Here is a 24,729-nt window from a genome sequence, read left to right as displayed (position 1 = left end):
AATTCTAGTTACACTAAGTTCCCATGCAGCATATTTATCATACAAGGAATCACACAGAGAAGAATTCATATTTAATCTCTGGTCAGACGTTTTGTCTTAAAACTTGACAACTTGATGTCCTTTTTTCTTTGGTGCTTTTAGTACTTTCAAGGGGGTACCTCCTGGATCCTCTAACTCAGAATCTGCACTATGATGCCCCTTTTCACTGTTTATGTATCCAGCATGTGAAGTGGTCTCTGAAAAAAGAAAATGAATGAACAAAATTTGAATACATATTTATCACTTTAAAATACTTTTTCATTTTGTGAGGTGAAGTATTTTAACTCCTTTTTCATGCCAAAGTCAATATCTCTTGAGGAGTAACACCACCTGAACAAAGTGAGTTCACAATGTAAGTTCATATGTGAGAGAGAACAAAATTGGGAAACTCAATCATAAAAACTACAATATTCATTTAAGAAATAATTTGTTACCAGTGTTTGGTTTGTTTCTAGCTAGTTCAGGGCAGTCCCTCCGAAAATGTACCACTGATCCACAGATCTTGCACCCCCCACCTGACAGAAGAAATAAAGAAAAAAAAAACTTATGAGAAAAATGCTACTTATAGCAATAATAATCCATGTCAACAATCTGAACCAAAGACAATAACATTCCTTTGGTGAACTGTTAGGATACATTTCTCAAAATAAAAGGAATTTGCCTTTTGAGAATCTACAGTTTAGAACTGTGAAGTTAATTTTTCCAAATTCTGGTCTTGATACTAAAGAACTGGGTTTAGTACCCTTGATTAATAGGCATAAGCTTCACATTGTCTTGTTAACTAGAAAATGCATTTATGGCTCAATGCCACCTTATCTAAGAAATTATTTTCAATTGAAGGCCTGTGTACACACAGTTATTACTTGACACTGTAACAACACTTGACAACAACAACAACAAACAACAAATTTTATTTAAGCTTAATAAGAAAATTACAAAGCTTGGGCCCACAAGTAGCAAGGGCTATTCAAGGCGGGCACAAGAGAGGAAAATAAAAAAAAGAAAAGAATTCTATAGAAAATGAATATTTATATGTATAATTATAATATATAGACGAACAATCCTAAAAGAAATCTAGTTTGCTGTGTGGCTTATAGGCAGAATGAAACAGGAGGGTAGACTGTAGTATATACTGGAAGTACACACAGGTATAATTTTGAGAATTGTACTCTAATATCAGCAATTCATATTGCAAAAGTCAACCTAGAGGTTGCCAAGACATCTTTTCATTTTACAGGTGTGATGGAATATAGTAGTCTTCCTAGCCATGAGCTCACCATTAGGATAGAGTCCTTTTGGGTTGTCAGGACATGCTCTTGCTATATGACCTGTTTCTCCACAGATAAAACACTTTGCAAAAGGAAGATCTGTATCTAAAGGGAATAAAACATGAGAGATGAGATGTCAAAAAATATTTTCTTATAGCCTCATAGATTTCATGTGTACCTCTAGGGCAGAGAATATCAGTTGCTTGTCCCAAATAATAAACAAAAAGTCCACAATGACTCACATGACCAAAATCACAAAATACACAGGAGTATTGCTATTTCTGTCAGATGGGATGTTATTTTCTCAGTGCACATTTCTACCCCTTTCTACCATGGATGGAAAACAGCAATGTGAACCTGAGTTAACAAGAATGATCCTGACATGAGCTCAGGGCCCAGTTATTCGAAGGCCGCTTAGCACTAATCCAGGGTTAAATTTTAATCCAGGTTTCTATATTTCTCTGTTCAAAAGCCGTTTTGGGATAATTTTCCCAATTCTTTTAAGAGAATTCAATCATCAAATTGTAGACAAATGGAATTAAACTGAATTTTCTTCTAAAGCTTTCAGATCTGAAATCAAATTTCACACTGACCCTAGGTTATCTTAACCCACCTTTGAACAACTCGGCCCAGGCCGATATCTCTCTAAACTATGCACAGTTCATCACACTCCTCCCATAGAAAATAAATCAGGGCCATCTCCCAGTGCTCTAAAGGATCTTGACGGTAGCTACCATTACCATAACAAAACAATGACCTTCGCCAATGATTAGCAAGACCTCTTGTTCTAATCTCCAATACAACCCAAAAATGTGCAATCAACTCACTGTTTTGTTTACTCTTGCAATTCTTAGTAGTGTGCTGCGAGGATCCACATTTGTAACAGTTTCCAACACCTACTTCTGAGTTCTGGGCCATAGGGCATTCTGCAACCAGGTGACCAGTTTGACGGCAATGAAAACATGTCTGCATGCATTTGATACAAAGGGGAAAATTACTAATGGCTAGGTTGTACACCATATCTTTCACCACACAGATACTGTTTACCCATGTTACATGTACCAGTTCAGAAAAAAACCTGACAATGTAAAGCTTAACTTTTTTTTTGAGCCAGATTTATGAATTGAGGAATAACTTTATAATCAGTCAATATCATCAACCAAGTAGAAATAATCCTAAAGAAGGATCACTGAAGAAGAAAATGACTGCTGTTTTAATGACCTCAACAAAATGTAATCATCACAGTCAAATATCAAGCGACAATATAAGAACTGTGATGACAGGTTCTGAAATTGAATTTTTTACCAGAAGCCAAGGGGTTATTACAAATGTATTTTAAGGTGCAAGAGAGTCTAATTCATAAATTTCAGGCTCAAAAAGAGTACAAAATAGCAAAGTTGTTAAGACTTTTTCTTTGCTTAAAAAATACTTCTACTCAAGAACAATCACCAACTGAGTGTATAAGAGTGCTACAAAAAATTGACGCACGTTTAATTACTTGAGTGATAATTTACAAAAAGTGCATTGGTAAGTTTTCAAGTTATTCACCTCCTCTTTATTCATATACAGACTGTGCTCTTAGGAAAATTGTAGGTGTAGTGTTTGTGACTGTTTAGGTCTTCCCTTCCCATCCCCCCTTGTTTGTACATCAAAGCATGTGTTTTGGGATGTTGATGATTAAACAATGTGTTTGATTCTTGCAATGATGCTGCTTACTCTTTGTGGTTAAATTTGAATCATCCTGGGTTAAATCCGTTTAAATACACTACAGCAAGGTGCTTTAAAGGTTCTTATTCAGGAAATCTGGGGTGCCCTGTTCTGCCAAGCCTTCACAAAAATGAAGTTAATAAACAAGTCTCCCAAACACAAAACTTGGTCATATGAGGCACCCTGGGCTCTGCTAGACCACAGCTCTGACATAACCATCATTACCTTTCCTTTTGCTCTTCGCTTTCTTCTTGCTTCAAGCTTTTTATCATAACTTTCCTTCCTGCTTCCATTGGTGGGTATTTTTCTATTCAGCTTTTTAACGCCCTTCTGTAAAGAACCATTTGTTTGAAATTTCTTGTTTCTAATTTTTCCACTGAAGTCTCTTTCTGATTTCACTACTGGTTTTTTCTGTCTAAACTTTGCATCTTTCTTGCTAAACCCAGTTTTTTCATTTCCTTTTTTACCAACTTCTTCACTTTGAGCATTCGAGCTTACTGATTTCTTTGAGATCTTAGGCCCACTGATGTAGCTATCATCTCCTGTAAACGAAAGCTTTTTACTTCTTGACTTCTTGGCAATCTTAGGCTCAGTGGCACCCTCATCACGATCAAAGTTCGGCTTTCGTTTCTCGCCAGCGAATTTGGCTTTCGTCCCAACTGTTTCAGAACTTTCTTTGCTTGTTTTAGTTGAGCTTTGGTTACCTAAGTTAGAGGGTAAGCAATTTTATGGATCGTTTCAACTTCTAAAATCAAGTTGTCGCCACGTGCAAATCAAATGAAATAAACTACTGTTCCTTACCACCTGAGTTGACAAGTTCGTGCCAGGGTGTTGCGTCAAGACTTGTCTTCTTGGCAGGACGAGCAAAACGAGTCATTTTTGTAGAGTAAAGTTACTTCAATCGAACTTTATCGAACTTCGTCCACCATGTTGAAATAAACCCAGCGCAGGATAGTACTATGCATTTCTATGTCGTAGGTACGTCATGTATGGGAAATTATTATGTCCCCAATACATATTTAACAATTATTCGCCGAAGGCGAGGTGTGAATATCGTCGAATAATCCCCGAGACGAAGTCGAGGGGATTATTCGCCAATATTCACCGAACCTGAGGCGAGTAATTGTTTTAGTATAATTTCAGAACTGAACAACAAAGAAATTTCTAAAATCATAACATTTTAGTAACATTTATTAACATTTTTATTTTAACATTTTATATAAATCGCGTGGAGCGTTTTATATAGCGTCATAGAAGGAACCGCTCGACCAATCAGATTGCTGGAAACTCTTTGCTCAGCTCTGGAATTATTTTAAAGCTGTATATAGCCGTGTATAGCTGCGTATAGCCCTGTATAGCAGTATATAGCCGTGTAAAACTGTGTATAACCATATATAGCTGTATATAGCCCTTTATAGCTGTATATAGCCACGTATAGCTGTGTATAGCTGTATATAGCTCTGTATAGCTGTATATGTTGTATAAAAGGTTAGGATATTATAATCATGTGTGTAAAGTATAGGACATTATTAAAAAATGGATCATTGGATAATGCAATTCAAAACTTTTATTGGCTTAGCCACTATGGTATATTAGCCAATAAACCATAATCTTCAAATATGGTAAGCGTGCGCGTCAGCTTAAAATTAAAAGGGAGCTAAGAAATTTAATAATTTAATTTAGCGTTTTTAATAAAACAATTATTCCACTCGCGCTTGTTGGATATGAGATTATTATAGCCAACGAGGCGCTACGCGCCTCGTTGGCCATCTATCATGCATCTCCAACGCGCGCTCGTGGAGTAATTGTTAATTATATATATTGGGACATAACAATTTTCCATACACGACATACCTAGTAGTAAACATACCGCTGAAAATGTGCGGGCGTAGGTGAGAAGTGGAAAAACAAAGATGGTGGACCCAAACTCGAATCAAGAGAGGTTTTACTACGTTTACAGCAGTGATCTCGACACAAATCTCGAGCTTAAAGTGTAAGTCAGAACAGTGCAGACGTTTTAGTTCGGTATATATCGAAATGGTTGGAGGATCGTGGATATATCAACAGTTTTTTTTTTCATTCACTGAAAGAAGCAAGACTGTGACTGTCAGTGTGAGATCAGCTGGCTTTTGCAACTCTCCCAGCTGAGTTCGTCTGTCAGACATCAATGCTTACGATCGCTGCAAACAGCGTTGCTTTGTAAGACATCACTTAAATGGAAGTTACTATTTGAAATGTGATGGTTTCTTCTAACTTGGATTTTAAAATATCTCGCAAGGTGCAATTTAAATACAAACGAAAATAACAATTCACTGAGAATTAAAAAAAAAAAAACGTGCAATGTGTTACTTTTCGACCTCATTAATGATACTAAGTATGGAATTATATTTTTCGATTTTTGTGTGCTATCCAGAAAAACAGCCATGATGGTTTGGAAAATAGCCACTATTATTTTACAACATTTTGTAAAAGAAGTGTAGAATACATTGTTTAACCTGAAAAATTTTATTTTAGATGTACATTAGAAGGAAAGAGAGAACGTAAAGGATACAAGGAGCTGTTAGATGATCCACAATTGAGATATTCAGGAGCTTATGAAAGGTAAGAAGATTAATAATAGTAGAAAAACTGCAACCACTTTTGTTGCTCAAGTTTCTGAAAATATCTTTTTAAGTTCATGAAGCCCAGTCAATTATTTGAGGTTTTTGCAGATCTGGATAAAAGCTGGAAGTTCAAGGGGTGCTTGTTAATTTCTTTTTAATGCTCAATTAACCCTTGTTAGTAGGCAATAACATGATTTTGAGTGCAATTTGGTGTTAATAAGCACAAATTAATTTTTCATAGACAACAAATTTGCACAAGCCTGTAATGCAAGTGCAATTTGTAGTCTTTGAAAAATTTACAGGTGCTGATTTACGCCAAATTGCATGAAAAATCGTGCTGTTACTTATTAATAATTTACATGGAAAAAGCTTCATAGAGAGTCAAGACTTATGAAATTTTGAATAGGTATGCACACTATTTGTAATTGGCACTTGTGTTACAAACATGCACTTGTTTTCAGCCAATCAGAAGCATGTTATTTCTTCATGTATATTATTACCTCTGTTATTTGTCTCCTTTCCCCCATTCAGAGCTTGAATTTTCTATTGAGCATTCCTCTCTTGTTTGTCTCCACCCTCATTGAGGACTAAAAACCCCTCTCCCTCCCGTCCCTCTCCTACTTGTCTGTCCATCCCTATTCACAGCTTCAGACAAGTTTCTGTTTATCCCACCTCCCTCTATTGCTTTGCTGGATCTCCCTTAACTTCCAAGATCTGATTGATAACTCTCCCCTCTAGCTGTTACACATTTTCTTGTAAATTTGTAATGAGAATTTCGTGTTAGATCAAGGTAACAACTACTTTATAAGTTTGAATAGTCCCATTACCTGTTTGCTGGATAATATAATTATAGGTATTCAAGGCTGTGCTCTAAGGAAAATTGAGTGGAGCCCAGTGCTCTGAAACCGTGAAATCCAGGGTGCCCAGCATATGCTTTGTATGAAAAAAGTAAAATTTCCGAGTTATCCAAGAGCAAAAGTGAGGTGCCAGGGGTCACCAGGCACTGCTAGAGCACAGCCTTGGTATTAAATGGGATAAGTTACATGTTAATCACTTCTAGGAGTTAATGAATTTATAGCCTCAAGCTTCTTATAAGCCCTCATTCTCCCTCCTCCCAATTAACCCTGTACACCCCAGCATCAGTATGCATATTCTCTATACTCTTCTCGGTACCTTTCTTATGGTACTAATAAGGAGAATTTGTTTCACAATCAGAGCTTTTTTAGTTGATGATCATGTCCTTTTTTCTCATGATGCCAATGTTTGTTTTGGTGTGATACTGATAGGAGAAATAAAATGCCAATCATTCTTAGGATTGATGGGTTAATAAAATATAATTTCAATCATAGAAATGCTGGGTAAAGTAACTAATGCTTTGATGGTCATATAAAAATGTATGTAATTGGTCAAGTCATAGTATTATCAGTTCTAAACTAAACAATTTGTACTTAAGGTAGCAAAATCATTTTACATTTTAGCGAGTGTTCCGATTTATATGTAACTTGTCAAGTATTTGCTGATGGTCAACCATTATGCCTTCCAACAAGAACATCTTACAAACCATTCAGTACAAGATGGAAGTAAGTACCAGGGAAAGTAGATAACCAAGACAATTTAAAAAGATCAGTTTTGAGTGTGAAGGGGCAATCTGCACACAATTGCTTTGGTTGTGCTTACTTTGCACCATGATCGGTCCAGAAAACTTGCCCCACCTTCTCAAACAATCAGAGTTAAATCTTAAACCAATCATGATTCCTAGTGTTTTCCTGCAAAAATGAGAATTTGGCATTAGATCAACTTCTACCAGATAAGTCCTAGTATTCTCATTACATGTTTGCTAAATAATGTAAGGATATTATTAGCAGAAGTTATATGTTCATCACTTCTGGGAGTTTTAGGTTTACTTCACAACCATCCACCATCTTCAAACATGATAAGCTTTTTTTTGTGTCACTGATTTTGGGATTAAAACATTCATTAATTTTGTAAACTTATATTTTAGATGTTGCAATTGTATTATTGTTAATGTTATTTGGACATTGTAGTATTATTATGTATGCAAAAAATTTGCAATATTATTTTAAAGAGTCATGTTAATTGGATGGATTTTGTAATTTTTTTGATATATTATACAAACTTGTTAACATTATAAACATTTATTCTCAGTTGGAATGAGTGGCTCAAGTTGCCCATCAAATACCCTGACATTCCTCGCCATGCTCAAGTGTGTTTTACAATCTGGGATGTGTATGGTCCAAGGAAAGCCATCCCAGTGGGTGGAACAACTGTGTCGCTTTTTGGTAAACATGGGTAAGTTTACTGTATCTCATTACCATAAAAGGCGAAGAAGAAATGGGTGTTGACAGAGGGGTGGAAAACAGGCAGAGCCTGCAGTGGATGTGATTAGTTGGTCAGAGCTCCAGGCATCTGCTTTTAAAATTCTCTGGTGGTTTACCTGTCTTAACCAGTTTAGAGGTGATGATCAATTTATTGTCATTTTTTTCCAACTGACACAGCACAACTTACAGTTTCTTTAGATACTTACAACATCCTCTAGTGGATAGCTATGAAGGAAACACCAAGGAGAACTACTTCTTATTGATTTAAACTACTGGGAAAAAAGCACAGACAGTCAGCAGGCACTTAGCTTTAACTCGTTAAATCCCATGAATGGCCAAGGCAGAATTTCTCCTGTCAATATCAGTACTGCACACGTCAAGCATACAAGTAGGGGATTATTAGTTGATCCAATACCAAATTCTCCAAACTAACATCATAAGAATTGTACAGCAAACTGTGAGAGGAATTACTTTGAGATCTTGGGAATGAGGCAGATAGGTAAGTCTGATATACCGGTATGTGCTACATAAAGAAACTTGACTGCATGAATTTGTATACAGGACTCAGCGCCGGGGCATGCATGATCTAAAGGTGTGGCCTGGTATAGAGGCTGATGGCCAAAAGCCCACATCCACTCCAGGAAAATCTACAACTGGTGAAGATCAAATGAGCAGGCTAGCTAAGGTAAAAAGGAAAAGGTAATTTTAAGATATTCAAGTTTTTGTTTTGACCCATGGTCATCAAGGCAAGTCTTGTAGATCACTACATGTACATGTATGCTTTGCTCAAACTTGTTCAATAAGGGTTTTCAAACATTTTACAGCTGCATTAATCCAAAAACCCATCCTATGCCTCCAATGTAGTCAGTTCCATTCAGTAACCTCTTCATATTTTCTCTTCTCTTTCCTCATTGACAGCTGAGTAAGAAACATCACAAGGGTCGCATGCTCAAGGTTGATTGGTTGGACCGCCTGACTTTCAGAGAAATTGAAATGGTGAATGAGGTGAGATTTTCCTAACCTTGACCCTTTGACACTTAACCATTTACAACTTACCATCAGTAGGCATATTCTCTATGCTGTTCTCTATACACTTCCTATGATGCTGACAAGGAGAATTTACCTAACAATCACGAGCCTCTATAGTTGTTGATCATTTCTTATATTCTCATGACCTTTATGTGTGATTCAGGGGTGATATTGTAAGGAGAAATTAGATGCTGGTCACTCTTACGCTGATCATTTCCTCTATTCTCATGACCTTAATGTGTGATTCAGGGGTGATATTGTAAGGAGAAATTAGATGCTGGTCACTCTTACGCTGATCATTTCCTCTATTCTCATGACCTTTATGTGTGATTCAGGGGTGATATTGTAAGGAGAAATTAGATGCTGGTCACTCGTGCGCTGATCATTTCCTCTATTCTCATGACCTTTATGTGTGATTCAGGGGTGATATTGTAAGGAGAAATTAGATGCTGGTTACTTCTGCGCTGATCATTTCCTCTATTCTCATGACCTTAATGTGTGATTCAGGGGTGATATTGTAAGGAGAAATTAGACGCTGGTCACTTGTGCGCTGATCATTTCCTGTATTCTCATGACCTTTATGTGTGATTCAGGGGTGATATTGTAAGGAGAAATTAGATGTTAGTCACTCGTAGGGGTTGAAAAGGACTGTAAATGGCATCTGATTTCTCCTTATAATAATCATGGCTGAATTATTAAGGTCACAAGAAAATAAGGGTATTAATAATCACCAGCTAAAGAAGCTCTATTGGTAGTTAGTATAATTTCAGAGCTGAGCAAAGAGTTTCCAGCAATCTGATTGGTTGAGCAGTTCCTTATATGACGCTATATAAACCACTCCACGCGGCTTATATAAAATGTTAAAATAAAATGTTAATAAATGTTACTAAAATGTTATGATTTTAGAAATTTCTCTGTTGCTCAGTTCTGAAATTATACTAAAACAATTAGTTGCCTCAGGTTCGGTGAATATTATCGAATAATCCCCTCGACTTTGTCTCAGGGATTATTCGACAATATTCACCTCGCCTTTGGCGAATGATTGTTAATTATAATAAAAAAATTCTCCTTGTTAGCACTTCTAGGTAGGAAATGTTTGGAGAACAGTGTGGAGAATATGCATGCTGATGTTAGGATGAATTAAAGGAGTGGGATACTACTCTTATTATTATTTCTTTATTACAACAATTATTTTCTCAGAGAAACTTGTAAGATTGATTTGAGTAGGATTTGTATTCTTTTATTTGATTAAGCATTAAGTTTATTTTAGGTGCATGTTACATGATAATTTATTAATAAGTAAAAATACTTGGTTTTATCTCTTTGCAGAGGGAAAAGCGAAACTCCAATTTCATGTTTCTAATGATCAAGTTTCCTAGAGTCCATTTTGATGGCCTAGAGTATTCTGTGGTTCATTTTGAAAAGGTGATAGTTTATTTCATATTGAAACAAAAAATAACAACTCGCTGAATGAATGAGACAGTATAGCTACATTTAAACATTCACAATACAAACAGACTAGGGCTATCAAAGGTGGCCCAAGCATACTGTGTGTGATTTTGGGGTCTAAAGGTCACAAATGGGAATTAATTCATAACAAAAGGTTGAGTTTCAAGTGTGTGTGCCATAAAAAAAGGAAAAATTATAAAAACAAATAAAACAAAAATAAAAGGGATAATAATAGCAAGGAATGTAATGTGTCAAGTCTCCTTGCCTTTATTCCGTGGCTGCCCTGTCACTTATGTAGTGACTGCTTCCGGTTGTCGTTTTGTTACCCGTCAATCATGTAATTTCCCAGTTAGTAAGTAAGAGAGAGCAGAGCTCGGCACGGTTGTAAAAAAACTTAGAGTTCAACAATTAGACCATTTCGTAAAATAACACTCTAGCGTGCAGTCAATACACTACAACTTATGGTTGTTTTGAACCCTTTTTTGGCAACTTCCTTTGTACCGCGGGTTGTGCTACTATATATTGATGTATTGATGTATGTTATTAAAAAGGTAAGGAGACTAAACACATTACACTCCTGGCTTTTATTATCCTTTTTGTTTTTCTAGTTTTTTAACTAATTTTTCCTTTTTTATGGCACACACTTATGCTTAAAATTAAATTTCTTGTTAGGTATTACATAATTCCTGTTTATGACCTTCAGACACCAAAATTGCACACAGTACACTGGGGCCACCGGTGGGGCTACATCACATCTTCAATTAACACCTGCTTTTTGATGGTTTGTGTGCTGGTTAGATAAGGTTTTATTGGACTCAACCAGTTATTTTTATCTGTCTTGTGGAACTATGTGTACCATGAAATGGTGAATAAATTGAAAACAATTATTATTCAAGAAATATCATTTTGGATCAGGAACACTTGACTTTGAGGGTGTGGTTATGTTCATTAGGAAAACAGCTGGTGTAGAAAAACTTATCTTTCAAATTAATGCAAAGTCATTCTGACTCATTATTAATTCATGGTTATCTGCATGTATTTTTCTTTACTCAAAATAATGTCTGAAAGTAATCATTTTCCAAAATTTCTACATTTGGAATTATTGTGCTTCTTTAGTTTCTACCCTATACTGCTGGATTTTTGTATTTTACCAGTTATCACAAGGCTAAATTTTTAAACAGAGATGCTCACCAGAGCTGAGTTTCACTTTTTGATGTTGGTTTGATCATGTTTATATCCACCCATGGGAATAAGTTGCATCACAGCTTTGATCAAACCTTCTGATCAAGAACTATTAGATTCAGATGCTCAGGTAGTCTGTTTTTAGACAATACACTGTCTGGTTAAGTTGCAGACTCACAAAGAACATCGTTAAAAACAAATATTTAGTTAAATGAGAATGAAGTCGGTTATTAATAACAAGTGTTGGAAAAATAATATTTATGAATCAACTTTTTTTAAGAGCAGCATAGAAGGTTAAAGTTAAATTAAAATTTAAAGCAATTGTGCCAGTTAATGTCACTTTTAAATATGAAAACGTTTTAGAACCTTAGTTAATAACCTAGTTATTTTTCTGTGTTTTTAAGCCGTAACATTGACACTTTTCTTCCCTTATTTCAGGATGCCGACGATGTTGATCATGTCTGTACTCATCCAGAGATTGTGAGAGTACCTGATCCAGAAATTCTGTTGGTATTGAAATGTTTTTTTTTTTTTTTCCACGTGGCTTTATTTGTAGACTACTCTTGCCATTACATACTTGCTTTGAGGAGATCGAGGTTTAACAAATTTTTCTTGTTCTGAAATCAAGTTTGCTTCCTTTTGTTCTAGGATAACCTTGTTGAGTTGAAGCATCACAAGCTTGTCAGAAGTATAAGAAGTGGAACAGTATCAAGAGAGCTGAAACCAAATGCAAAAACCAGGGATCAGTTAAATGTATGGACTAGGATATTATTTTGTATATCCTTGCTATTATGAATGCATAATATGAAGGTGGAATGCCTTTCTACCCCTCCCCTCCTTAATTTTCATCCCCTTCCCTTAGCCTATAAATTTTAAATAACTTTAATATGCAATATATCTAATTACTGAAAATTGAATGACTGTTTTCTTACTTTCAGCAAATTGTGGGCTATCCTTCTACCAAAGTGCTCACATCTGAAGAGAAAGATTTGGTGTGGCAGTTCCGATTTTATCTCACCAATCAGAAAAAGGTGACATAGATATTAAACTGGTAAAATTATTTTTGTGTTGTAAAAATAAACTTATAAAATTAATGGAATCAAAAGGATTCTATAATTATAGCAGATGATTAAAAAATTTCCAGGCACTGACCAAGTTTCTCAAATGTGTGGATTGGACTCAGCCACAGGAAGCCAGACAGGTTTGGATATTTGGTTTCTTTGAATTGCTAAATGTGCATCTCAAATGCTTCTTTGAGATGATTTTTTTTTGTTTTGTATTTGTGGTTACCTGAATTAAAGGATCACTCAAAGGGAGATGGGGGAGGGGAGGGGGGGGGCACTTGCTTCTCATCAGTGTGACCTTGGCATCACATGTGGGTTGAGTTTGTTGTTGGTTCTCATCCTAGCTCTGAGGGTTTTTCCCATGTCCTCTGGTTTTCCTCCCTGGACAAAAATCAACATTTTAAATCCCAATTCAATCTGCAAACTGTGAACAAGAGCCACCTAGTGGAATGTCCATTACTAAATTCCCATTTTCTCATTTTATTACATTAAATAGAGATAAAAAGATTGGTATCAAAACTTCACAAAAACTTAGCTTTTGATTCCATAGTTACATTTTAATGAATATTACAAGAGCCAATCAAGAGATGTTAGCACTAACCATAATAGTAAATTGTTCTGCTCTTCAGGCTCAAGAAATTTTAGGAAAGTGGAACCCAATGGATGTTGAAGATGCTTTGGAGTTGTTGTCTTCCCAGTTTACCAATAGAGCAGTCAGACAGTATGCTGTCTCAAGACTGAAGGGGGCCAATGATGATGTAAGTGGTTATATGCTGATCAGCGCACCAACTTGTACAGAAATTGGGACTGACTGATTAACTGTTTGACTGACTGACTGGCTGACTGACAGGCCAACTAACTGCCCGACTATGCGACTGATTGATTGTTTGATCACCGAAACAATGAGTGACTGATTGATTGATTGGTCATTGGACCAATGATCATCCAAGAGTTTTTGTGATAATGTACATGTAATCAAGGCCTGTTTTATAATCTCATAGGACTTGCTGCTCTATCTTCTCCAACTTGTCCAAGCATTACGTTATGATGCTCTATCAGATGAAGAAGAAAAACTTACAGAGAACACTGCTGATAGTCTCCTCCAGGATAACAACGACAGCCAAACAGCAGATGCAGTACCAACGCAAGGTAATTAAACAAAATGCAATAATACCAACAGTTCAGTTGGTCAGATAATCACAAGGTATTCATGTATATATCCCTCTTCCATCAGATGCTGAGGGTACTGCAACAGTCAAAGATATTGAAGAGGTTTGAAAATAGAAGATATTTTAATTATATAAACAGTAGCCTTCATTTGGCAAGGAAATATACTCAAATATTTGTTTACAGACATAATCTGAAAGGAAAAGCAAATAGAACTGTGAGCTTTGGGGAACAGACAATTTCTTGAAAGAATATTAAAGCCAAATGGAGGCTATTATATTTAATTTAAGATGTATTTTTGAAGTGTGTTTACAAGCATATGACAGTCAAAGTTTTTTCACAGTGAGTTATTGACTATTTAACTCTTACTCTTTTTGTATACCAACATCAAAATATTCTACCAACTCGGATAAAGTTTCTAAGTAAGAATTGCATAGCATTATAGACACAAGGTTTGAATATTGGCTAATATCACTTGTGGTTAAAGTAATTCAAATTTTCCATTCTGATAGGCATGAGATCTATCAAAACTGATTGATATTTGCATGTCTTGATGTCTTGAATCTATCACTCAGGGTTCAGATTTGGCCTCATTCCTGATTTTAAGAGCCTGCAGAAGTGACACCCTGGCAAACTATTTTTATTGGTAAGGCACTCCTACAACTCAATTATTTAAAGAACCTTGTTTTGTATAATCATTTTATTAAAGGATCAATGTTTGTACCTGAGCAACTGCACACCCACCCCTCCCCTAACCCAGCACTAACCTTAACTTGTTATCAGTTGACTGTCATTGGGTTAGGGGAGGGAGGGGTTAGTGTGCAGTTGCTCATTTATCCAGACATTTATCCAGTACAAACTGTCAAATGTCAAATTGTTTGTTTTTTTGTATATATAAGAGTTACAAATTGGTCACTTTGCATAACAGTCATATTAAATGGCAATAAACATGAGGCAAGATGCTAGCAGTGTTTTGTTACATGAACTTGGATTGCATTTCAGTGAGCAACTTGAGCCATGGCACATGAGATACTTGACAAACTGTCAAATATCAAATTGTTTGTTTTTGTATAAGGGCTATAAATTGCCCACTTTGTATAACATAAGTGGCAATAAACATGGGGTAAGATGCAAGCAGTGTCTTGTTGCATGAACTTGGATTGCATTTCAGTGAGCAACTTGAGCCATGGCACATGGCAGAGGTACTTGAAATTTTTTGAAAACAACTGTTCACACAGAATTTGATCAGACTGGACAGGTGCTTTCCTTTTTGATTAAATCCAAATTAATATCTCCAGGACTTATTTTTAGTGTTATGGAAGGGTGTATTTGGGTTAATGTTACCCCCCCCTCTTTGAGAGAAATAAATATTTAGTATATGACAAATAAATCAACCCGCCAAGCTGACTTTCTTAAATTACTAATAGTGATGGAAGGTGGTTCATGTAGTTCTCCCACTAATTTAAAAAGAGTTTTCTTTTAATGGATGAGTGAATTGTTCTTTGTCAATACATATTTAGGTATTTACTTGTGGAATGTAATGAAGGAAAAGATACAAAGGAAGGGGAAATGTATTTGAATGTGATGAGGAGATTCAGTCAGGCATTAATGAAGGTTTGTTCTGCCTAATGTTTGCTTATTTCATGAATAACAACTAAGATCACTTATTAAGATCATTTTAAACAACAACAAACATATGAAACATATGTGTGAACTGCGGTTATGAGACGTATATGAGAACGATCCTTCGCAGTAAAGCACTATTTGAGCAAAAGTGAAAATCAGACCTGAAAAAAATTTCAGGCCTGTACGGGATTCGAACCACTGACCTCTGCGATACTAGTGCAGCGCTCTACCAATTGAGCTAATTAATTTGATGGCCTGCTCCCAGTTGGCTTGTTAGCTCAATTGGTAGAGCTCTGCACTAGTATCGCAGAGGTCAGTGGTTCGAATCCCATACAGGCCTGAAATTTTTTTTTTTCAGGTCTGATTTTCACTATTGCTCAAATAGTGCTTTACTGCGAAGGATCGTTCTCATATACGTCTCATAACCGCAGTTCACACATATGTTTCATATGTTTGTTGTTGTTTGATTTATCATCTACGGGTTTATATCGAATTAATTTGATGGCCTGCTCCCAGTTGGCTTGTTAGCTCAATTGGTAGAGCGCTGCACTAGTATCGCAGAGGTCAGTGGTTCGAATCCCGTACAGGCCTGAAATTTTTTTCAGGTCTGATTTTCACTATTGCTCAAATAGTGCTTTACTGCGAAGGATCGTTCTCATATACGTAAGATCATTTTGTGGGTTTTTTTTTTGCTAGCAGAATTAACAAATTTAGATCATTGTGGCTGTTGTAGCTGTTGTGAATGTTTTTTTCCTTTGTTCCAGGGTGGGTGGGAGTGCACAGTTAGGCGGAACATGTTGGGCAAACAGCAGCAATTTGTCAACCATATTGTCAGACTTATGAAGGAGGTGTCACAGTTTGGGGGTGGTCGTAACAAAAAGGTTAGTTTTATTCAATGGAATTCTTGTAAATAATCACAACTTTTCTGCAGTAAAGGGAAGTACAAATCAAACAAATTTATGAATGAAATTCTTGTAAACTATGATAGCTTTTCTGCATCAAAGGGAAATACAAATTAAACAAACTCTTATAACTTAAAGTCATTTGAACTGAAGTTTTATTTTAGACTTAAACTTTAAAATAAACAAATCTCATCCCTTTTAGCATTTTCCATCACTAACCAATAGGACCTACTCTTTGTTGAAAGCATTCAGGTTAAATTTTACATGCTTTTTTTCCACTTTATAATAGATACACAGATTAAGGGAGCTGCTTGATTGTCCTGAGTTGACTTCATTTGGACCGATACCTCTCCTTCTTGATCCAGAGATCAAAATCAAGGGGATCAGAGTTGGAACTCCAGAGGATAGTATGTGAATACTAAAAAAATCAGTGACTTGTCATTCCTTCTGAAAATCCTCCTGTAAAAGAAATCTCCAATACAGAAAAAAACTCTTTTTTCACCATTTATTACTGTTACCTATGCATCACTCTCCACAAGAATGACCAGTCAATCACACTTGGTACCAGTTTCTGTCATTCCTTTTTGTTTTAATGTTAAAGTGCTTATTAACCTTACTCTATGAGAAAGACCTGATTGAAAATGTTTGAATAGGAATATATTAAAGCAAAGTAACAAAACATTAACTTACAGTTCAATTTTATTTCATCTGTTTCAGAAAAATCCTGGCTTTTCAAGAGCCACCTCATGCCTTGTAAACTCACTTTTCTTACGTTGGATGATCAAGAATATGTGGTTAGTGAAGTAGCATGGCATATTCCTTGAATAAGGGTCCAGGCTGTGATCAGCACCCACTTCCTTGGTCACAATTTTAAACAAGTGCCCCCCCTGGAATAAGGGTCCAGGCTGTGATCAGCACCCACTTCCTTGGTCACAATTTCAAACAAGTGCCCCCCTCGAATAAGTGGCCACTCCCCTCATCCCTCACTTTCTTAACCTTTGGCTCCCAAGATTTGATTTGAAATTCTCCCTACTGTCTGCTATACAATGCTTATGATGTTCCTTTAAGGAATTTGATATTGGACCAATTTATAATCCCCTAATTGATATTTTTCTTTATTCTCATCACTTGTCTGCTTGATATTGTTAGTGTTGATACTATAGGGAGAAATTCTGTCTTGATCACTCATGGGAATTAATGGGTTAAAAAGTAGACACAAGGAAAACCTTTTACAATTGCCACTTTATTTATAACTTTTTAAACTTCAACTACAGGAGAATCAGTATTGTAAATAAAACCTTGATGAAACAGTTAATATATTTGTCTGAATGTAAAATCTGTTACCTTTTCCTTAAAAATAGGAAGAAAAGAGAGAAACTTATTGGCAAATTCAAATTTCATGGCCTGAGGCAGTTAAAAGATATCTTTTTATCAACCATCACACGTCTATCTCTTCTATTAAATAAATGATCAAATTTGGACAATTTCATGTTAAACTTCAAGACTGTGGTCTAGCAGCACCTGGTGGTCCCTGACGCCTTACTTTTGCTCTTGGGCAACTCAGAAATTTTAGTATTTTCATACAAAGCATATGCTGGGCAACCTGGATTTCACAGTTTCAGAGCACTGGGCTCCATTCAATTTTCCTTAAAGTACATCCTTGAACTTCAACATTCCTATTTCCTGTTTGGTGTCAAGAATAGAGATCTTGTTTTGTTGATCACCACTGTTATTTTCTTCCTAGACGATTTTCAAGAATGGTGATGATTTGCGACAAGATCAGTTGATTCTTCAGATTATTAGGCTCATGGATAAGGTATGCACTATTGCTGTGTACTAATTAAAAGAAAATTTGTACAACTCATTATAACCCAATTACAACAATTTCATCTCTCTATAATTGTAATGGGGCAGACGCTGACTTCAATCGATTCTTTCGGTCTGTGAATTTCTTAACAGCGCCTCATTGGAGAATGTTTTATAAGTAACGGAACCTTCAAGCATCTATCTTTCTCAATGGATTTATTGGACTTGAGAGCTCGTAAAAACTGAAATACAACGAGCCAAATAGAGCTATTGCTATAAATCTATGCTAATTGAAATGTTTTAACTCGAGCACGCGGAGCACGCATATACATAATTCTAAACAGCACAAGTATTCTTAAACGTAACAAATCTGCTTTAGATTAAATGGTATATGTTTTGGGGTCTAGATAAAAGGAACAAACGATATAACATACCTCTTTCTCCATTCTATTACAATGATAATTTATATTTGATGATCCTTCAATCAATTTCCACTACATGCGCTTGTAGCTTACACATGTGTCGAATGAAAGGTAATGCTGACAGCTAATCGATATGTCACATGAAACAAGGAGGTATTGACGGTCACACAATCACAACAATGAACGGTATTCGTTACAATAATGATATTTTCATTGTATTGCAGCTCTTAATGAAAGAAAACTTGGATCTGAAATTGACTCCATACAAGGTGCTGGCAACAAGTGGAAGCCATGGTTAGTCCCTCCTAACAGAACTTCTTTGTTGCTGCTTTTTTTTCTTCTATTCCTTTCCACTTCTGTAGCAGTTGATTAGTTGATGTCTAAGAAATAGTTGTTTTCACTTTTAAGTCACCTCCTGAATCTCAAAATTTTATTTGCATAAGTACAGGTTGGAATGTGAGCAGAAATTATGATGCACTAGGGTGTGCAATCTCAAGAAGAAAAACAGATGGCTCCCATCTTCTTTTAGGAATATTTGTAGTCATGTGATAAAAAATAATAATCAAGTCACAATTAAATGTAAATGCAGGATTGTTAAGTTTAGAGATTAAACTTTTAATAATGTTGTATGAATAATTGGAGGTAGTGTGGCCGAGTGGTTAGAGTGTCGGACTTGTAATCCATCGCTCCCGGGTTTGAGTCCCATCCTGACCACTAGATTTGTTTCACAGTAGCCCCATGTTCAGATCCTTGGCCATGCTTGTAAACAGCCAACTGGTTTGCCTCCGGCCAGTTGGGGTTCTTAATGATGTTCTTAATGATGTTATGTTCAATTTAGACCATTTGTTTCATTTGTTTGCAAGGACCACAATGGAAACTACTGGTTCACCAGTAATTGTGTAATCCTATAAAAAGACTTTTTTTTATTATTATTATTATTTAATTTGCTTCAACCCTTAATGCCAGAACATCAGTACTGATCATTTCCATTATTCTCGTGATCTTAATGAATGATTTAGCTAAGCCTACATATATATATATATATATATTTTTTTTATTTATCATGATTTGCTGTTGTTACTTTTTAGGTTTTGTACAATTCATAGAGTCTACTCCCATTGCAGAAATTTTGGACAAAGATGAAGATAGAAGTATACAGGTACGGAAAAAAAAATTTTGCAACAAGCAACTCTGCCTAACAAGACCTGCCTTGTCCTTCAGCACTGAAAATCCCATTAATGCTTTGTTTCTAGTTACCATGTTCTGAAATAATTGAAGGAAATAATTATATCTTGATAGTCCAAGTGGCTACTTTTCGTTTTACAGAACTATTTTCGCCGGCATGCTCCGTGTGAAAGTGCACCACTAGGAATCAGCCCAGAGGTGATGGATACTTATGTCAAAAGTTGTGGTAGGTCTGCAAACTAAACTGGATTCATGACTTCTAGAGCAAATCCCAGTTTATGTTCTGTAGCCTGAAGTAGCAAGTTGTATTACTGCCCCCCTGCCCCCCCCCACCCCCTATAGCCAAAGCATTTCAACAGGTTTTCCAATATGTACTTACCAAATGGAGAGAGGTGTCTCATCCCCCAGAAAGGAATAAATTTAGCTTGCCAGACTGCAAACCCAAAGTTTTCAATCAGTCTAAAGTGCCTGATCATTAGGCCTCTGTATCTCAAGTAGACAGTAAAATAGTGAGCTTTTAATCAAAGAATACAACTCTCAAAATAATAATCTCTAAATATTGATTTGATATTCTGACCAATGTTTATCTTATCCGACTTTAAGCTGGCTATTGTGTTATTACATACATCTTGGGTGTAGGAGATAGACATCTGGACAATTTACTTCTCACAAAATCAGGTAATTACCAAGTACAGTTTTAGAACTTTGATTCAAGGTTCTATAGAAAATGGATTGTTTTAAATGCAAATTAAACAAAGTACCGATGCATTCAATTTGTTTTCTCTATCTTTATTCTCAGGAAACCTCTTTCACATCGACTTTGGTTACATTCTTGGAAGAGATCCTAAGCCACTACCTCCACCAATGAAACTGAGCAAAGAAATGGTAACAAAATGATCACCATTTCATCACTTTCTATGTAATGATCTTTATTTCTGCTAGAATTATTTTTTGTTGCTATTGCAATGAATTTGAAAAAGGTTGCACACCTTTTATGCTTCAAATTTGGATTATCACAAGGTAGTATAATTATAAATAAACATTTTAAAAGTATAATTTCCTTTTATCATCTAATTTTAGGTGGAAGGTATGGGGGGAGCAGCTAGTGAGTTTTACCAGACATTCAGGAAACAATGTTTCACAGCTTTTCTCCACTTGAGGAGGTAAGAACATTTTATTTAAAGTGATAATTCTTCTAAAGTGTGGGGGGGAAAAATGGCTTTCAGGATAACCCTTTACACCCCAACACCAGAAGGCGTGTTCTCCACACCATACCACTGGTGAATGAGGTGAGATTTTCTCAAGAATTGTCTATTGCATAGCTTTTAAATTATTTTCAACATGTATCCCTGATGCAGTAAATGGTTTGAACCCAGGGGTAACATGTGAAAGTGTAGTGTGATCATCCAGGTGAGTGTAGTCCTGAGAAGGAACGTTGTCAGTGTGGTGACTGATATTTTGACAACCTGTGCAACCTGATAATGACTTCCACACAGGTTGTTGAAACATCAGTCACCACCACCAACAACAGTTCCTTCTTGTTACAATATCCTTCAATCAAGCATAAACTCAGCTTTTTTAACACGCCCGCTAACTCGAAAGTTCAACAACGCAACGCACATGGCTTCCCATTTTTGGAGTGCCTGTGCAAATCACTCAGGGGTCCCTAACGGGATCCCCAAAGGTTTCAATATTACAACACTTCTCAGGACTACATTCACATGAATGATCACACTACACTTTCACAAGTATCCCTGAATTGGCAGGTTTTCCTTTATTTAATCATTTCACACTTAACCCTTTGCAACCTAACATCAGTGTACATATTCTCCATACCATTCTCAATACATTTCCTAAGGTGTTGACAAAGAGAATTTGTTTCACAGTTAATGGCTTGATGATCATTTCCTTTATTCTCATAACCTTAATGTGTGATTCAGAGGTGATATTGTAAAAAGAAATTAGATGCTGGTCACTCTAAGGGGTGAAAGAGTTAAAATCATTGAATACCAGTTATTGATCCAGACTATAAGCAACAGAGCATTTCTTTTGTTCTATTTGGTCAATTAGTGGAAAGGGAAATTACGAGAAATAATTGAATGCAGTTTACAAATGAATGAATGAATAACTTTATTTAGACACGTGACATTGACGAGTTTAAGAAAAAGACTCTTTACAAAAATATACGTTTGAAAATGTACATGTACAAATGTAATTTTATAATTATATTTCTTTCCTTCAGGCATGCAAACTTGATTCTAAACTTGTTTTCTCTTATGGTGGATGCAAATGTACCAGATATTGCATTAGAGCCTGACAAAACTGTGAAAAAAGTAAGTGTGCACCTTGATTTCAAGAGATCATACAGCTTCAAAAGGGATTTAACCTGGAAAGTGAAGTAGACTGCTCAACAGTCCATTGTAGCCAACAAAGGCAACTTTATTTTCACTAGTAACGTAAAATTCAGGGTTTTAAAATGTTTCCTCTTAAAGTTCAGAGTTGAATGTTATTATTTACATAATTTAACATCAAGAGAGTCAATGTTTTATATTTTAATTAAATTGAATTTCTGTTTTTGAAATGTTAGGTTCAAGACAAATTCCGTTTGGACCTCAGTGATGAGGAAGCTGTGCAGTACTTGCAATCACTGATTGATGAAAGTGTCACTGCTATGTTCCCAGTTGTAGTGGAACATATTCACAAGTTTGCCCAGGTTAGTTCCATCTACAGTAAGTTTTCATTGACAATTTTCCCCAACAGGGTTTCCTAGTCCTTTGGCAAGTGGACAACATGTTCTCTCTCCTTGAACACTTAATTTTTCATATCACAAAATATTTTGTTTTCATCAGACTGAGTTTCCTTTTGTCTTCTGTGTGTATTTTCATAGATAGTCACTTTAAGTTTTGTTGTTGATTGAACAGGAAGATATTTTTATTTTGATATGTCCTGATAAATTCCCCAAAAGTGCATTATTACTGTCTTTCACAGAGATTCTTTAGTTAAGGAATACATGATGAAGCCTTCATTAATTCATTTGCAGTATTGGAGAAAATAAAATAAGATTACTCATGTGAGCAGATGCAGGATGACACACAAACTTTGAGCTGTGCCATTCAAGTACATTCAATCATTGGTGTAGTGCAGGAAATAATTGCAGGAGTGTGGAATTTTGGAGATATGAAACAGACTACAAGTCTAGCAGACCTTCATCGTTATGTTTCATAAATATCATACTTTATAATGATAAAACAATATATTTTATTAAGAATAGCATCCATAAAAGTGTATTTTCTTGGACCATACAAGTCATGTATCAGGTCTGTTTTTCTGTTCAGTTTATTAATTCATCCATGCTAGATAGAATTTGCTTGAACGTCAAACAACAAATTCACCGTAATTAAAATTTAAATTTAGCACTTTTTTTCTACTGCTATAAGTTTGAATTATGTAATATTTAATTTAATGAAGTTCGACTTTACTTTAAGTTTGGTCTTGGTTTTAACCTCGCCTGTGTTAACTGATGTACCATGGTGAGCCTGCGATAAGATTCTTTCAAACCACATCATACAATAATAAAAAACTGTTTTTTTAGTCACCCAAGGTGACCTCAAAGAGATCAGTAGTTAGAGTTAGTCACTTAAGGTGACCTCAAAGAGATCAGTAGTTGGAGTATCATTGCTTAGTTTATTTAATTTTCCATCCTTAAAAGGGTTTTTGTATATCTAGGGCTTTACGTTGAAACAAAGGGTGTTTTGTAAATAAAATAAGAAAGATGGTACATTTTGAGCTTGGTAAAGAAATAGAGAGCAAGCATCAAAGCATGGGACAAAGAAAAGATTCCATTAGTCCTTGTGAGGAATCCAACCTCATACCATTGGGTTCTCCGCTCCGATGCTCTACCACTGAGCCATAGAGACTCCATGGTGAGCAAGGCTCATTACAAAATCCATATATGACACACATCCTGCATACTGCTAGTAGGATCCCAACGTCAATAACGTCACGTGTTGTAAATAGAATAAGAAAGATGGTAAGTTGTCAGTTGTTTGATGTGGTGAAACATGTTTTTGTAACATTGGCTGTAATTTGCAGCTGTCAATCTGGGATTCAAGCAGCTATCTCTGAGGAGGGAATGAAGGTTCTTTCCTAGTCTCAACTATAACAGAGATCTTTGGCTGCAAAAACTAAGATTTAGAACTCATTCTCAAACTAGTTAGTAATCATTGTACAGTTCAAAAGGACTTTGCTTAACAGCCCATAACAAATCAACTTGATAGTATGGAATAATAAATTGCAATGTACATCTTACTTAAGGGTCTAACTCTTGAGGGTAAAGAAGCCTTCTCTGTCGCATCCGGGTCACCAAATGATACGCTCTGCTCAATCTCACACAAAAACTAAAGTAACAATGCATTTTCTCCTAGGCTGATATCAATCTCTCATTGTTTTCCCTTGTCCACACATGGGATCTTTTAATCCCATAATATGTATTAATATTCTGTGGCCGAGCCCAGTCTCTCTCTTGATTTTTTTATTAGCCATTGGGTCAAGATAGTGTGCTCTGAAAACCATATAACTCTTAACATAGCCTTTAACCCATTGACACTTACATGTAACACGTGCCGACAAAAAGTCAAAATTTTGGAGAAACCAAGAGGGCAAACACAATGCGCAGTAAATTTTTAAAAATCAGCTTTTCCAAAAAACAAGCTCCAGTGAAAGAGGACCACTTAAAGAACTTATTTCCGGCGAAAAAAGCGATAGGTGCATATTACGTTTTAACTCAAAAATCAAGATGAAAGATAAAAATCGCTAAATATTTTCACACGTGTGAAAATGGGCATGTGGATCATATTTCGAAAGGGAATATGCAAATTTGTCCGTGAGTGTACAGGTGGCCCAAGCTCTCTTTGAGAACCACACAAGGAACACAATTTGCAT

At 35.9% G+C, this 24,729-nt stretch overlaps 2 protein-coding genes across 4 annotated transcripts; one reads left to right on the top strand and one right to left on the bottom strand.

Annotated features, from left to right (window-relative positions):
• Nucleotides 1-58: 58 nt before the first annotated feature.
• LOC111322906 (uncharacterized) lies at nt 59-3,986 on the bottom strand. Of its 2 annotated transcripts, none has more exons than XM_022926125.2 (6): nt 3,816-3,986; nt 3,240-3,718; nt 2,135-2,273; nt 1,317-1,412; nt 474-554; nt 59-236 (listed from the first exon to the last, which is right to left on the bottom strand). In XM_022926125.2, the coding sequence occupies exons 1-6, from the start codon at nt 3,889-3,891 to the stop codon at nt 97-99; spliced, it is 1,011 nt and encodes a 336-aa protein (XP_022781860.2). In that variant the 5' UTR covers nt 3,892-3,986; the 3' UTR covers nt 59-96. The 2 variants fall into 2 exon arrangements, with proteins under 2 accessions (XP_022781860.2, XP_088612989.1); XM_088756863.1 differs by having other exon boundaries at nt 1,317-1,406.
• An 871-nt stretch (nt 3,987-4,857) lies between these two features.
• On the top strand, nt 4,858-23,093 carry LOC111322905 (phosphatidylinositol 3-kinase catalytic subunit type 3). Of its 2 annotated transcripts, none has more exons than XM_088759270.1 (29): nt 4,858-5,007; nt 5,529-5,615; nt 7,096-7,197; nt 7,784-7,927; nt 8,518-8,641; nt 8,875-8,961; nt 10,315-10,410; nt 12,055-12,126; nt 12,265-12,369; nt 12,555-12,647; nt 12,761-12,817; nt 13,310-13,438; nt 13,682-13,829; nt 13,915-13,952; nt 14,423-14,493; nt 15,368-15,461; nt 16,238-16,354; nt 16,665-16,782; nt 17,093-17,169; nt 18,120-18,191; nt 18,828-18,897; nt 19,692-19,762; nt 19,930-20,014; nt 20,392-20,466; nt 20,588-20,673; nt 20,869-20,951; nt 22,031-22,121; nt 22,376-22,501; nt 22,829-23,093. In XM_088759270.1, exons 1-29 carry the CDS (start codon nt 4,928-4,930, stop codon nt 22,841-22,843), a joined length of 2,613 nt encoding a protein of 870 aa, XP_088615396.1. In that variant the 5' UTR covers nt 4,858-4,927; the 3' UTR covers nt 22,844-23,093. The 2 variants fall into 2 exon arrangements, with proteins under 2 accessions (XP_088615396.1, XP_088615397.1); XM_088759271.1 differs by lacking the exon at nt 4,858-5,007 and adding an exon at nt 5,167-5,213.
• The last annotated feature ends 1,636 nt before the right edge of the window (nt 23,094-24,729 follow it).

This window comes from Stylophora pistillata, chromosome 4 (genome assembly GCF_964205215.1).
Source record: "Stylophora pistillata chromosome 4, jaStyPist1.2, whole genome shotgun sequence".
NCBI classification, from domain to species: domain Eukaryota; kingdom Metazoa; phylum Cnidaria; class Anthozoa; order Scleractinia; family Pocilloporidae; genus Stylophora; species Stylophora pistillata.
Note: the sequence above shows the minus strand (reverse complement) of the source record. Positions and strands in the feature narration are given on the sequence as shown.